At 46.4% G+C, this 15821-nt stretch overlaps 1 protein-coding gene across 2 annotated transcripts in view; it reads left to right on the plus strand.

Annotated features, from left to right (window-relative positions):
• Positions 1-15821, plus strand: part of ttc21b (tetratricopeptide repeat domain 21B) — a 63347-nt gene that overhangs the window by 36999 nt on the left and 10527 nt on the right. For both annotated transcript variants that reach the window (XM_055638163.1, XM_055638164.1), the window contains 3 exons: positions 2070-2180; positions 10928-11009; positions 15001-15151. In XM_055638163.1, coding sequence (XP_055494138.1) covers positions 2070-2180; positions 10928-11009; positions 15001-15151 — 344 coding nt within the window. The remainder of the gene's footprint in view (positions 1-2069; positions 2181-10927; positions 11010-15000; positions 15152-15821) is intronic.

Here is a 15821-nt window from a genome sequence, read left to right on the forward strand (position 1 = left end):
GCGCCAAAGACCTTGGTTCGATTCTGACCTTGGATGCTGTCTGTGGAATTTACATGTTCTTCCTGTGACCACCTGGGTTTTCGCCGGGTGCTTTGGTTTCCTCCCACATTCCAAAAGCGTGCAGGTTTGCAGGTTAATTGTAAATGTTTCCCAGTGTGTATGGTAGAACTAGTGTACAGGTGATTGTTGGTCAGCGTGGACTTGATGGGCTGAAGGGTCTGTTTCCACGCTGTATTCCTAAACTAAACTAAAAGGAGGGGAGAATCGGAGCAAATCCAAAAATGAGCATTAAAATAATATTGCATGCATCCTCAAGACTCACAAGTTTTGGACTTATTTGATAGGGTAGGACATTCCTGATCCTTAATTGACTTTGAAGTGAGTGCTTTGCCAGGCTATTTCGGAAAGTAAAGATTCAATCACATTGCTGTGGTCTGGACTCGCATACAGACAATGCCGGAAAAGCTTGGCTGACTATTTGCGAGAAAGCAAGTTAATGAACAATAAAGGGCTTTACAACAAATTGGTCGTTTTGTGGTCATTTCTAATGTTACGTTCCATAATTTATTTCACGAATTGCATTTAAATTCCCCAGTTGCTTTGAGGTAATTTCAAATTGTGTTTCCTGATCCACCGTGCATGCTTCTCATTTATTGGTTTAATAATTTAATGACTATGCTACCTTCCTGTTTGCTGCGGTAGTGAGTTTCATCCCTTGTCTTTATAGTGCTGGGCTGCCTGTGTCCGTACATTATGGACAGCTCGATTGTAATCATGTACACCTGACAGGATAGCATGCATCAAAAAAGCTTTTCACTGTACTTCGGTACAAGTGACAATAACCAAAACTAAATTAAACATGGTTTATTGATATGTTTTTTCTCCTTTAATTTCGGTGGCGTTTTGGAAAAACATGGCGGTCCTGCACATTACTGAATCTGCGTTCAACACTGGAGAATGTTTGGAAAACCAGTCATTCAATCTGATGTGAGGGTGGGTGGGGGAGGGCGGGAAGAAGAAAGGAAGAGGTGGAGCCAGTGGGCTGAGGGAGAGCTGAGAAGAGGAGGGGAAAGTAAGGACCAGCGAAAATTAGAAATTAGTAAACTGCCCAAGCGAAATACGAGGTGCTTCTTTTCCAATTTACGGTGGCCCTCACTCTGGCCATGGAGGAGGCCCAGGATAGAAAGGTCGAAGGTGCCTGGTGAACTCACTGTGGTGGGTTAAATTTGTGTTTATTGTGTGTTTTGTTATTTTATTATATGTATGACTGCAAGGCAACAAAATTTCGTTCAGACCAAATGGTCTGAATGACAATAAAGGATACTTTCTCTTTGACTTTAAACAGTCATTCAATCTGCTGTTTTTAGAAGCAAGCACTTAAATTCTGCATGTATTGCCTTATTTTTTTCCTTACAGATTGGCAAAGTGTGGCACAGTGGTGTAGCTAGTTGAGGCACAACAGTAACAATCCCTGAAACTTGGGAAGTCAAGGTAGAGATGGGGAGAGTGGTGGTGGCTGCCTTGTTAATTTAAAATGAAATTACTTCAACAATGGGGGAAGGTGTGATGAGAAAGAAGCACAGCTGGTAGAGCTGGTGCTCACGGCACCAGAGACCCGGGTTCGATCCTGATGTTGGGTACTGTCTGCGTGGTGTTGGCAAGTTCTCCCAGTGACTGCGTGGCTTTCCTCTGGGTGCTTCAGCTTCCTCCCACTTCCCAAAGACGTACAGGTTGGTAGGCTGATTGGCTGCGGTAAAATTGTAAATTGCCCCGAGTGTGTAGGATAGTTCTCGTGTACGGGGATTGCTGATCGGTGTGGACTCAGTGGCCAGATAGACCTGTTTCCGCGCTGTATCTCTAAAGTAAAGTCTGAGATTTGTAGGTTAAATGGCCTCTGTAAATTGTTCCTAGTGTGTAGAGAGCGTTGCAATGGTTGGGATAACATAGAACTAGTGTGAACGGGTGATCAATGGCTGGTGTGGACTCCCGTGGGCCAAAAGCCCTATTCTATGCTGTTTCAATCCATCAAATACTTTGACCTGCTGATTTTCTGTTTCTTTCTGATATAGGTGATGCTGGAGCTTGCTCGTTTATACCTTGCTCAAGATGATATTGATGCCTGCCAACATCAGTGTGCTATCCTGCTGAAGAGTGACCAAGACAATGATGCAGCTACCATGGTAAGTAGAAATACAAGCATAAAGGGGCTGTCCCACTGCGACGACCTAGTCAGAGAGTTCAGAAGAGTGTCTTCAGCCTGTAAGCTCACGGGCACTCGCCTGGAAAACCTCAAGCTGAATCGACCGTCAGCGATGAAACCGCGAGCTGGATCGATCGACACACACACACACACACACACACACACACACACACACACACACACACACACACACACACACACGACACACACACACACACACACACACACACACACACACACACACACACACACACACACACACACACACACACACACACACACACACACACACTCACACCGCAAAGACGGGGGCCAGGGAAAGCGGGGAAGCGCTGTCTGAAATTCACATCCTCGATGAAGAGGAAGGTAAAAGACGGCTGCACAGTTTACTGTAAGTCCTTTAGAGAACGCGGAGGGGGGGGGAAGGGGAGAGAGGGGGAGAAGGAGCGGAGACACTTTTAAGAAGTCAGACAACGTTTAATAATGTTTAGTGGGCATTTTACCTACCGGTCGGTTTTCCTTGGTCCTGAAAATTCCAATCAGCCAATTAAAATGCCCGGTCAGCGAAGGAGATTGCCTACGGCTGCCCTCGACTGCCTGTAACTAAATAGCAACCCCACTCCACTGCACTACGAGTTAAAAAGAACCATGCCGACCAATTTTTACTCACGGAGGCCGCGAGTATCGTGAACTTCCCTCGAGCATGAAGGAGAGTTCCAGTGACCTCATAGGACCACGTGTCGACCATGCTGCGAGTTTGAGTCGAGGGCAACCTCTTCTAAACTCGCAGATTAGGTCGCCGCAGTGGGACAGCCCCTTAACTCAACTCAAATTAATGCTGCCATTGGCACATGAAATGTGGACTACAGGTAGCCCTCGTGTTTTGACGGTTCAGGTAACAGAAATTCACCCTTATAGTATTCACAAATCATTATCAAATTTTCTGGGATATGGGATTAAAGTTCGCTCTTTCAAATCTATGTGGAAAAAAAGGTAATACAAAAAGGACAATATTTTTTCAACTTCCATTTCATGAAGCACACACATATAGCTTGCACTCAGTATCTACCCCTTTGCTCTACCGGTTGTGCTAGAGTTTGATGTGGATACAAGGAACTGCAGATGCTGGTTTACAAAAAGAGACAAAGTACTGGAGTAACTCAGCAGCTCAGGCAGCATCTCTGAGAGTATGGATGGGTGACGTTTCAGGTCTGAAGAAGGGTCCCGACCGAAAATGTCGTGAACCATGTTCTCCAGAGATGCTGCCTGACCCGCTGTGTTACTCCTGCACTTTGTGCCTGTACTTGAGTTTGACTTGCTAGTAGTTATGAATAGTATTATCTGGTTTTATTTGTTAGCATGCAAAACAAAACCTTTCACTGTACCTCAGTACGTTATAATAATAAATCTATACCAAACGATAAGGCTTCAAATAATGCTGATCATTCTACGAACTAGAAGTTACATAACAATTTTCAATTTCCATCAATAATTCTGCATATGCAGTTGACTTTATTGTCTAAAATGTTTATAAATTCGTGAAGCTAATTGAGAAGTACCCTCAACACAATCCGACAGAGGAGGAAGTTAAAGGAGAATGTGAACAACTCAAGAACAAGAGCTGAAAAGGCTTTGGTCCAAAAGGAGTACAACAGATGCCACAAAGAAATGTGGAAGAACATCAGGAGGGACAAGAGAACACAGGTGGAGAGTGCTAGCCAAAGAGGGAGAAATTGCAACGACTCAAATGAACATGAGGGAGTTATATACCATCACAGGGAAATTGTCTAGGACATATCTGCGTAGTAATAAACCAATTACAGACAAGAACGGTCAACTGCTTTCAACCCAGGAGGCGCAGCTCGACAGATGGGTAGAACATTTCAAAGAAGTCTTAAACAGGCCACCACCGGCTGTACAGACACACATTCCCAAAGCCAGGATACCACTACAAATTAAGTGTGACAGACCAACAAAATCCGAGATAAAGACTGCAATCAAGCAACAGGAAACTGGCACAGCTGCTGGCCCTGACAATATTCCACCTGAAACCCTGAAAGTAGATATAGATTCATCAACAAACATGCTCTATGGCTTCATTGGGAGAATTTGGGAAGAAGAACATAAAGGTGACCTAAGAAAATGCAACAACTATCGAGGGATCACCCTATTTTCTGTACCCAGTAAAATTCTCAAACGGGTCATCCTCAACTGTCTTCAGGAAGCTGTAGACAAGAGGCTATGGGACCAGCAAGCAGGATTCAGGAAGGATCGCTCATGCACAGACCACATAGCAACATTACGCATCATCATTGAGCAGTCTATTGAATGGAACACGTCCCTGTACATCAACTTCATCGACTTTGAGAAAGTGTTTGACAGCTTAGACAGGACAACACTCTGGCGTCTAATAGACCACTATGGAATTCCCATCAAGATCATAAACTTAATCAGGAACTTGTATGATGAAACCTCATGCAAAGTTATGCATGCAGGCCATCTCTCTCAGAGCTTTAGTGTCAGGACGGGCATCAAGCAGGGATGTCTATTGTCACCATTCCTGTTCCTCCTGGCAATTGACTGGATCATGATGGAAACAAGGGAAAAGAAATGGAATTCAGTGGACAATGTGGGAGCAGCTAGATGATCTTGACTTTGCAGACGACATAGCTCTCCTTTCACACACACAGATACAAATGCAGGAGAAGACGGACAGACTCTCACAAGCTGCAACAAAACTTGGTCCTACACCCAATACAGTAAAGACACAGGTGATGAGGATCCACTCCAAAACCAGCAACCCTATCCTTATGCACAGCACTGCTCTGGAGGAGGTAGAAACATTCACAAACCTAGGCAGTGTTGAGGACATCACCGGAGGGGCAGAGGCAGACATAAGAAGTAGAATCAATAAGGCTAGGGTGGTGTTTAACATGCTCAGGTAGATCTGGAGCTCAAAACACATCGCAATCAACACCAAAATACGCATCTTTAATTCAAATGTGCAACAGGTGATGCTGTATGGATCAGAGATGTATTACAACAAAACACACTACAAACAGGCTGCAAACATTCATTTAAGGGCCTGTCCCACGAGCATGCGACTCCATGCGACAAGCGCGACTTAAAGGGCATGTCCCACCAGCATGCGCCTGCATGCTGCAAGTGTGACCTAATGTGGTTGCTTGAGCCGTACGGCCTCGCGGGGCCGGACCCACATCGATCGGCGGAGCCGCATGGAGTTGTGCAGAGCTGGTCCCGACATCGGGTAGGGCTCCGAAAAACTGACCGTGTTTAAAAATTCCGTGCGGCAACGGCCCGCAGCGGCCTCGACACCGTACACACCGCCTCGACGGGCATACGCAGCCGCCTCGACGCCGTGTCACTCACTCGACCTCCGCGCGGCTCCCGCTTCTGGTTTGGTCGCGCTTGCCACATGCAGGCGCATGCTGGTGGCACCGGTCCTTTAGGTTGCGCTTGCCGCATGCTCGTGGGACAGGCCCTTAACACCTGCCTTAGGAGAATACTTAACATCTGGTGGAGAGACAAAGTAAGCAATGTGGACCTGTGGAAAAGAACAAGCCAGGAGCCCATTGACTTACAAATTCGAAGGAGAAAATGGAGTTGGATTGGACACACCCTCAGGAAACCTGCCATAAACATCACCCGGCAAGACCTGAAATGGAACCCCCAAGGTAAAAGGAAAAGAGGTTGCCCCAGGAACAGCTGGAGAAGAGGTGTCCAGACAGAAATGTCTGAGAGTGGGCTCAACTGGGGAGATGGCGAAAGAACTGCCAACAACTGAGAGGGGTGGAGGACATTTGTCAATGGCCTATGCTCCCTAGAGGAGCAAAGGGCTTAAGAAGAAGAATATTATCTGGTTTTAATGGTTGGCATGCAAAACAAAGCCTTTCACTGTACCTTAGTACGTTATAATAATAAATATATACCAAATGACAAGGCTTCAAAAAATGCTGATCATTCAACTATCTAGACGTTACAAAAAAAGTTCAATTTCATAGAAACATAGAAATTAGGTGCAGGAGTAGGCCATTCGGCCCTTCGAGCCTGCACCGCCATTCAATATGATCATGGCTGATCATCCAACTCAGTATCCCGTACCTGCCTTCTCTCCATACCCTCTGATCTTCTGACCCTCTGATTATTTCCATCAATAATTCTGCATTTACAGTTGACTTTATAGTCTAAAATGTTTATAAATTGGTGAAGCTAATTGAGAAGTGCACTTAAGATAACTGACAAATTTCCACCCAGATAGTCAGATTAAAGTGTCCACTTAAAGTGAATTACGTTTCCAGAACCCGAGTCAATAGTCACAATGAGCAGACGGAATTAAATACAGTGGCTTGCAAAAGTATTCATACCCCTTGAACTTTTCCACATCTTGTCACGTTACAACCACAAACGTAAATGTATTTATTTTATTGGGATTTTATGTGATAGACCAACACAAAGTGGTGCATAATTGTGAAGTGGAAGGAAAATGATACATGGTTTTCACCAATTTTTTTACAAATAAAAAACTGAAATGTGTGGCGTGCAAAAGTATTCAGCCCCCCTGAGTCATTACTTTGTAGAACCACCTTTCGCTGCAATTACAGCTGCAAATCTCTTGGGGTATGTCTCTACCAGCTTTGCACATCTAGAGACTGAAATTTTTGCCCATTCTTCTTTGCAAAATAGCTCAAACTCAGTCAGATTGGATGGAGAGCGTTTGTGAACAGCAATTTTCAAGTCTTGCCAGAGATTCTCAATTGGATTTAGGTCTGGACTTTGACTGGGCCATTCTAACACATTAATATGCTTTGATCTAAACCATTCCATTGTAGCTCTGGCTCTATGTTTAGGGCTGTTGTCCTGCTGGAAGGTGAACCTCCGCCCCAGTCTCAAGTCTTTTGCAGACTCTAACAGGTTTTATTCCAAGATTGCCCTGTATTTTGCTCCATCCATCTTCCCATCAACTCTGACCAGCTTCCCTGTCCCTGCTGAAGAAAAGCATCCCCACAGCATGATGCTGCCACCACCATGCTTCACAGTGGGGATGGTGTGTTCAGGGTGATGTGCAGTGTTAGTTTTCCGCCACATATAGCGTTTTGCATTTAGGCCAAAAACTTCAATTTTGGTCTCATCTGACCAGAGCACCTTCCTCCACATGTTTGCTGTGTCCCCCACATGGCTTGTGGCAAACTGCAAACGGGACTTCTTATGGCTTTTTTTCAACAATGGCTTTCTTCTTGCCACTCTTCCATAAAGGCCCGATTTGTGGAGTGCACAACTAATAGTTGTTCTGTGGACAGATTCTCCCACCTGAGCTGTGGATCTCTGCAGCTCCTCCAGAGTTACCATGGGCCTCTTGGCTGCTTCTTTGATCAATGCTTTCCTTGCCCGGCCTGTCAGTTTAGGTGGATGGCCATGTCTTGGTAGGTTTGCAGTTGTGCCATACTGTTTCCATTTTCGGATGATGGATTGAACAGTGCTCCGTGAGATGTTCAAAGCTTGGGATATTTTTTTATAACCTAACCCTGCTTTAAACTTCTCCACAACTTTATCCCTGGCCTTTCTAGTGTGTTCCTTGGGCTTCATGATGCTGTTTGTTCAATAATGTTATCTAACAAACCTCTGAGGCCTTCGCAGAACAGCTGTATTTATACTGAGATTAGATTACACACAAGTGGACTCTATTTACTAATTAGGTGACTTCTGAAGGCAATTGGTTGCACTGGATTTTATTTAGGGGTATCAGAGTAAAGGGGGCTGAATACTTTTGCACGCCACACTTTTCAGTTTTTTATTTGTAAAAAAATTTGTAAACCATGTATCATTTTCCTTCCACTTCACAATTATGCACCACTTTGCGTTGGTCTATCACATAAACTCATCTATGTCGACCAATGCTGCTATAGCACCTGCCTCAAATACCTCCTCTGTTTGTTCCATATACTCACCACCTCTAAATAAAAATGTTTTTCTTCATGTTCCTATTAAATCTTTTGCCTCTCACCTCAGTTTTTTGATTCGCAGATCTGGGTATAGGACTCGTTTAAGAAAGAAATGCAGATGGAGGAGAACTGGCCAAATTTTGTGCCTTCCACCACAGTGATGAATGATGTTAACATTTTTTATTGTGTTTTTGTGTGTTCTTTTTCATTGTACCGCTGCTGGCAAATTCATTTCACTTGCACTTTATGTGCAAGTGGCGAATAAAACTGATATTGATTGAGATGCTGAAAAAAATCGAAGGTAGACACAAATGCTGTAGAAACTACTGAAGCAAAATATGATGAGGTTGCAATAGATGAGGTTGGAGGTGTAGGTAAACCTCTGCCTCACCTGGAAAGAGGGAGGAGATGGGAAGATGTGGCATGTGGTGGGATCTCGTTGGAGGTGGCGAAAATGTCGAAGGATTACCCCCACTCGTAACAAGGACTGAGTCCCCCTTGTCCTCACCTACCACCCTACCAAACGTCACATACAACAGATAATCCTGTGACATTTTCGCCACCTCCAACGGGATCCCACCACTGGCCACATCTTCCCATCCCCTACCCTTTCGGCTTTCTACAGAGACTGCTCCCTCCGTAACTCCTTGGTCAATTTATCCCTTCCCACCCAAACCACCCCCTCCCCTGGTACTTTCCCTTGCAACCGCAGGAAATGCTACACTTGTGGCTTTACCCCCCCCCCTCGACTCTATCCAAGAACCCAAGCAGTCTTTCCAGGTGAGGTAGAGGTTCACCTGCACCTCCTCCAACCTCATCTATTGCATCCGCTGCTCTAGGTGTCAGCTGCTCTAGGTGAGACCAAGCGCAGGCTTGGCGATCGCTTCGCCCAACGCCTCCGCACAGTTCGCATTAACCAACCTGATCTCCCGGCGGCTCAGCACTTCAACTCCTCCTCCCATTCCGAATCCGACCTTTCTGTCCATTGTAATGAAGTGTTTTGAGCGACTAGTTATGCAGCACATCAAAAATAGTCTACCTGCCGACCTAGACCCACTGCAGTTCGCCTACAGAGCCAACCGATCAACCGCAGTCTATTGCATCCACTGAACCTCGTAGGTGTCATCTCGATCTATACCTCGGTGAGGACCAAGCGCAGGCTTGGCGATCGCTTTCGCCCAATCGCCCGCCGCACAGTTCGGAGAAACCAAGCTGATTGGGGGTTGATGCTCAGCACTTCAACTCCTCCTCCCTTTCTTCCAAATCCGACAGTCCTTTCTGTCCTGGGCCTCCTCCATTGGTGAGCACCGCAAATTGGAGGAGCAGCACCTCATATTTTGCTTCTGTTTAGTAGTTTACACGACTGTACCCCTAGCGGTAGTTTGCTGATAAATGACTTCTCCAATTTCAGGTAGTCCTTGCTAAGCCCCCCTTCTGTTTAGTCTGCTGACACACGACTGTACTCCTAGATCAACTTCATCCCTCCCCTTCCTCAGCTCGGCGTACAGGATACAGCTGCTCACAGGTTGGTGCAAATCCCACAACCTCATTCTTAACGTGGGAAAAACTAAGGAGATGGTGGTTGACTTCAGCAGGGCGGGGAAACATCACCATACACCTCTGCACATCGACGGAGCTGATGTGGAAAGGGTCAGCAGCATAAAGTTCTTAGGACTACATCTGTCTGATGACCTGACTCCACGGCCAACCCCAGCTCTGGTCCCCACACTTCACCCTCTCCGAAGACTAGTAAAGCAGCCTCCCCACCACACACCTACGGACTTTTTATCTGTCGAGAGCACCGACAACGGCATCACTTCCTGGTTCGGGAGCTGCAAGGCGTACGAACGGCACCAACTGGACAGATAGTGATTATTGGTGCTCCACTCCCCTTCCTTCTGGGACATATACAAGAAGAGATGTATCAACAGAGCCATCTCCATCATCAAAGACCCTTACCACCCATCGCATGACATTTTCTCCATCCTCCCTCTGGGAAGAGGTACAGGACATTAGCTGCAAAACCAGCAGGATATCCTCAGCTTCTCCCACAGGCTATAAGACTGTTAAATGGACTTTGCCCCCTGCCAAGTATCGCGCACAAACCCCACATGCAGAGCCACTGTTGTGCCGCTGCCTCGGAACGGCTGTTGAATGTTTAGTAGAGTATTAAATTTGTTCACGACATGTATTTTTTCAAATTCCTTGCAAACTGAATGGACACTGGTTGAGCAACCTATCCCTGGGTATGCGAATACTCAGGAAATGACAATAAAGATTTACAATTACAATTACAATTACAATTCTCCAATTTCAGGTAGTCTGAACTAAAAATCTCACTGTCTCCGCAAATCTTTTTCTCCCCCACCCCCACATCAGTCTGAAGAACATCTCGACCCGAAACCTTCACTCCATAGTTTCCAGCATTTTTGTCTGACTCTGCTCACCCTATCTATTCTGAGGAATAAAATCCTTGCCTAACCTATCCCTATAGCCCTTAACATCATAAATCCTCTCTGAACTAAAAACGCAAATCTTTCTGAAGAGAGAACATCTGGTTTCATGACTGCTGAGGTACAGAGAGGAAATTGGCATCAAAACAACAGATGATATCTGTAAAGTCTTAAAGCTGTACTATTTTCATGAAATGTCCAGTCATCATTCTATTTGAGGAAATTACTGGCAAATGTGTTAAAACATTTAATTGCCAGTCTTGTTAGATACCTATGTAACATTTATTCTAATTTGAATCATGTTCATGTTGCAGATGATGGCTGATTTGATGTTTAGAAAGCAGGATTTTGACCAAGCAGTATTTCACTTTCAACAACTGTTGGAGCGCAAACCAGGTAAATATTGCAGTTTACTATTCTGAATAGATTACCTCTTGTAAAGTCAGTATTATTATTTAGCTAAAAATGGATATATCTTCAAAACAGTCGTTATTTACCATTCCTGATCCCGGCCACAGGCAAGCGAGCCACAGCCAAGTCCAATTAGAGTTATTGGACCAATTAACCCAATCCGACAGACCTACCCCTTAGAAACCCTGAAGGACCTGGGGAGAGAGGAGAGAGGAAGCTGTGGAGATAATTCTAAACCCTCTTGTTTATCGCTGGTAATAAAGCCAATCGGGTGAGCTCACCCTACTGATCTGGCGTCATAACCAATGCCACAGTATGAGATCAAATATTTCTGACCCAACCAGCATAAACTTGGCCAAGGAAGTAGGTATAGAGGCAAAGAGTAGGAATGAACTTTGTATGTTCCTTAATGTATGTTCCAAGTTTGGAGTAGTATGCAACTTTAAGTGTCTGGTCATCATTGCTATGGCTGTGCCAAATGGAACAGTGGCAGTATTGAGGACTGTAACAATGAAACACTTTATTTCATGGATCAGATGCAACTATACTCATTCAGTTAATCCCAAGGAAGATCGAGCTAATATAAGATCCATGCTGACCATCGATCACCCGTTGACACTAGTTCTATGCTATCCCACTTTCGCATCCACTGCTTACAGATTAGGGGCAATTTACAGAGGGCCAATTTACCAACAAACCCACACGTCTTTAGGATTTGGGAGGAAACCGAAGCACCCAGAGGAAACCCATGCAGTCACAGGAAGAACATGCAAACTCCACACAGACAGCACTCAAGATCAGGATCGAACCTGGGTCTCTGGTGCTATGAGGCAGCAACTCTACCTGTTGCGCTACAGTGCCGCCCCTGATACCATCTTGTCAAATGGTACTGTGCTTTCTGAGCAAATACTCCTCGGATTATATTTTAAATCACTTCTGTCTGACTCTTTCCTATTGGGATAGTGTATCAAGATATGACAACTAGCATTTGTGTAAGAGCTGGAGTAACTCAGCGAGTCAGGCAGCATCTCTGGGGAAAAATGATGGGTGACGTTTTGGGTCGGAACCTTTCTTCAGATGTCCTGAACGGAAATCATCACCTGTCCTTTTTCTCCAGAGATGTTTCCTGACCTGCTGAGTTATTTCAGCACTTTGTGTCTATCTTGGGCATAAATCAGCATCTGCAGTTCCTTCCTACACACAGGGCTGGCCCTAGGTCGATTGGACCGATTTTTCCAAATTGGGCCCCGCGCCCAATGGGGGCACCGCGTTAAATTTCCGTATTTCATATGGAAATACAAATTTGCCATGTTAAATAAAGATTTTTTTTTAATTCGCCATACGGATTATTTTACAAAACGAACATGGATAACAAACGATGTGTTAACTGCTGCTGTAACACTTGTAAACAGGCAGTAGTTAGCAAGTAAAATTCTTAAGAGGTTGGACAGGCTAGATGCAGGAAGATTGTTCCCGATGTCAGGGAAGTCCAGGACAAGGGGTCACAGCTTAAGGATAAGGGGGAAATCCTTTAAAACCGAGATGAGCAGAACTTTTTTCACACAGAGAGTGGTGAATCTCTGGAACTCTCTGCCACAGGGGGTAGTTGAGGCCAGTGGCTATATTTAAGAGGGAGTTAGATGTGGCCCTTGTGGGTAAGGGGATCAGGGGGTATGGAAAGAAGGCAGGCACGGGATACTGAGTTGGATGATCAGCCATGATCATATTGAATGGCGGTGCAGGCTCGAAGGACCGAATGGCCTACTCCTGCACCTAATTTCTATGTTTCTAAGTAGTCCTCCGTAAATGCGTTTATATTGTGTGATGCCGCCGTGCCGCCGGGGACCCGGGGGGGGGGGGAGGGGAAGTGGGAGTCTACAACAAAAAAGCTGGAGAAACTGGAAAACTCAGCAGCAGGTGCAGAGCTGGAGAAACTCAGCATGGTGAACGCTAAAGCGGGAGAAACGGGCAGGCGGGCAGTGGGGGGGGGGTTGGGGTTACACAAAAAAGCTGTCGAAACTCAGTGGGTGCAGAACAGCAGAAACTCTGGTTGCAGTGGGTTTGGGGTCTGGGTTAAGGTTGTGTTGTCTGTCTGTGCCGTACAACAGCAGACCTGGTTGGAGGTTTGAGTCTGTGTTAACATTGGTGTCTGTCTGTCTGTGTGTCTGTGACTCTGTGTGTCTGTGTATGTCTGTGTGTTTCTGTGTGTCTGTGTGTGTGTGTATCTGTGTGTGTGTGTGTGTGTGCTGTGTGTGTGTGTGTCTGTGTGTGTGTGTGTGTGTGTGTGTGTGTGTGTGTGTGTGTGGGTGGGGGGGGGGCGTGGAGAGACAGAGGGGGGATTTTCAGTTTACAAACCACTCGTTTTCAGTTAAGAGGTGGAAACGATCACTGTCAATACGAGCAGCTCACGGAGCAGAGTAAGAATGAGAAACACTGCTCGGCTCTCACACACACACACTCGTGGAGTGAACTGTAGATATAAACGTGGCTGGGGGAGAGGAGTGGGAGGAGGGGGGAGGTAGAGGAAGAGAGAGAGAGAGAATTGGAGAGAGAAGAGAGAGGAAGGGGGAGAGAGAGATGGGGGGGAGAGAGAGGGGGATATTGGAGAAGAGAGAGAGAGGAAGGAGGGAGAGTTGGAGAGAGAGAGGGGGGTGCAGGGAAGGGGGCAGGAGAGAGAGAGTTCTCCCTTCTGCTTCACCACCACTGTTGGCTGCCCTTTGTGAGGTGATTGGAGACCAAAACCAGTTACCCTTTAGATCTCCCTCTTCCTACCTTCCTCCCCCTCCCCTTGCCTCCTTCTTTAGAGAGGGGGGGAGGATGAGGGAAGGAAGGGGGGTGAGGGCGGAGGGGAGAGAGTAGTGTGCCTTGCTTGGTGGAGAAGACTCCCTGCATTCCCCCTCTCTATGGAGCAAAGGAAATATGCAACATTTCGGGTCGAAACCCTTCTTTAGACCCGGCCCGAAACGTTGGCTATTTCCTTCGCTCCATAGATGCTGCCTCACACCCGCTCCCGCTGAGTTACTCTAGCATTTTTGTCTACTTTCGATTTTCCAGCACCTAGTTAATTCTTAGACGTTTTGCGGTGATGGCTGCATCTGCGGTTCCTTTCTGTGGGGGGGGGGGGGGGGGGGGGGGGGGGGGGGGGGGGGGGGAGAGTCCTGGCCCGTGGCGGCTCCTAATATGTGATGTGTTCCCTCCGCGGGTGCTGCCTTACCCGCTGAGTTCCTCCAGCACTCTGTGTTTTTTGTTTGGCACTGAAGTTGAAGGTGGACCCCCCCTGTGTCTACCTTCAACTCCCTGTCTGTGGTGGCTCAGCGGGACAGGCAGGGGCTCTGGGGAGAGGGTTGCGGTTCGGGTCGAGACCCTTCTTCAGATAATCACAAATACTCTCATCGACGAGAGTTCAGTTCAGTCTAAAGAAGGGTCTTCTCTCCAGAGTCGCTGCATGTAACCTCAATTGATCCCTTGTTCGCGCTGACACAGGAGTAAGCTCCACCGCCTGCTGTGATGTTATCCATCACCCGCTGACCCACTCCACTCTATGATCTTTGCTCTTGAGCTGGTCCCCTCACTGTTCAGGCAGAGAGCACTGCCAGAGGTGAGTGGGCCGGCAGAAGGCGTTGAGATGGCGGTCGGTTCCGCTGTCCGGTCATGGAGGCCACTCGTAGCCACGCAAGCTGCTTCTCTCCCCGGCCACAACGCGGTGGCGCCCGGAACGCCGCGGTAGCGGTGAGTGAGTGTTACTGGCATGAACCAGAACCCCTCCTTCTCATCGCTCCTTCCCTCAACTTTGCCCCTGGCTAGACTCCCCACACGCTGTGAAAGGAACTCTCCCCGAATTGTCATGTTACTCCTGACACATGACTCAATCATAATTATTTATGTATATATTTCTACGAAAACTTTTCCCAATTGGGCCCCGCACTTCCTAAGGCCGGCCCTGCCTACACATAGCATTCATGCAATTTTTTTACAGATAACTTTATCACATTGGCACGCTTGATTGATTTGTTGCGGAGAGCTGGAAAACTAGAAGATGTTCCAAGGTTCCTTGATATGGCTGAAAAACACACTCCAAGACCAAACTCTGAGCCTGGCTTCAATTATTGCAAAGGATTGTACCTCTGGTAAGTTATCCTTTAATAATATGAATTATGAGAGAATAAGTAACTACTGAAGGCTTGATGATTAAAGGGCCTGTCCCACTTTCACGACCTAATTCACAACCTTTTTTACTCGTGGACATTTTTCATCAGGCTAGAAAAAAGCCCTGACCTACTTGATGCCACGAGTACCTATGACTAGCATCACAACCTACCTACGACCTCCTAGGACCTTGTGACGACCATGCTGCGAGTATGAGTCAAGGGCAAACTCCGCAGAGGTCGTGAAAGTGGGACAGGCCCTTAAAACACCTATGGTATTACTCTGGAAAGATCAGGGAATCTCAATGTGTTGAGTTAGTGCATTGCCGACAAAAGAGCAAATTAGAGCTTTATTTTCACAAGTGAGGCAGAGGCTGAAATCGTAGTTATAGAATCATACAGCGCAGAATCAGGTCCTTTTCCCATTTATCCAAGTGGAGGCTAGGCAGGAAGATTGTTCCCGCTGGGAAATCAAGGGGTAGTTATAGGGGGGAAATCATACAGCGCAGAAAAATCAGAGAGTGGGGTCCTTCGTGCCCAGAAGGTTTAGGCCATGCTATATTTAAGAGGGAGTTAAATGTGGCCCTTGTGGCTAAAGGGATCAGGGGGTATGGAGAGAAGGCAGGTACAGGATACTGAGTTGGATGATCAG

The sequence above is a fragment of the Leucoraja erinacea genome, chromosome 7 (genome assembly GCF_028641065.1).
Source record: "Leucoraja erinacea ecotype New England chromosome 7, Leri_hhj_1, whole genome shotgun sequence".
NCBI classification, from domain to species: domain Eukaryota; kingdom Metazoa; phylum Chordata; class Chondrichthyes; order Rajiformes; family Rajidae; genus Leucoraja; species Leucoraja erinaceus.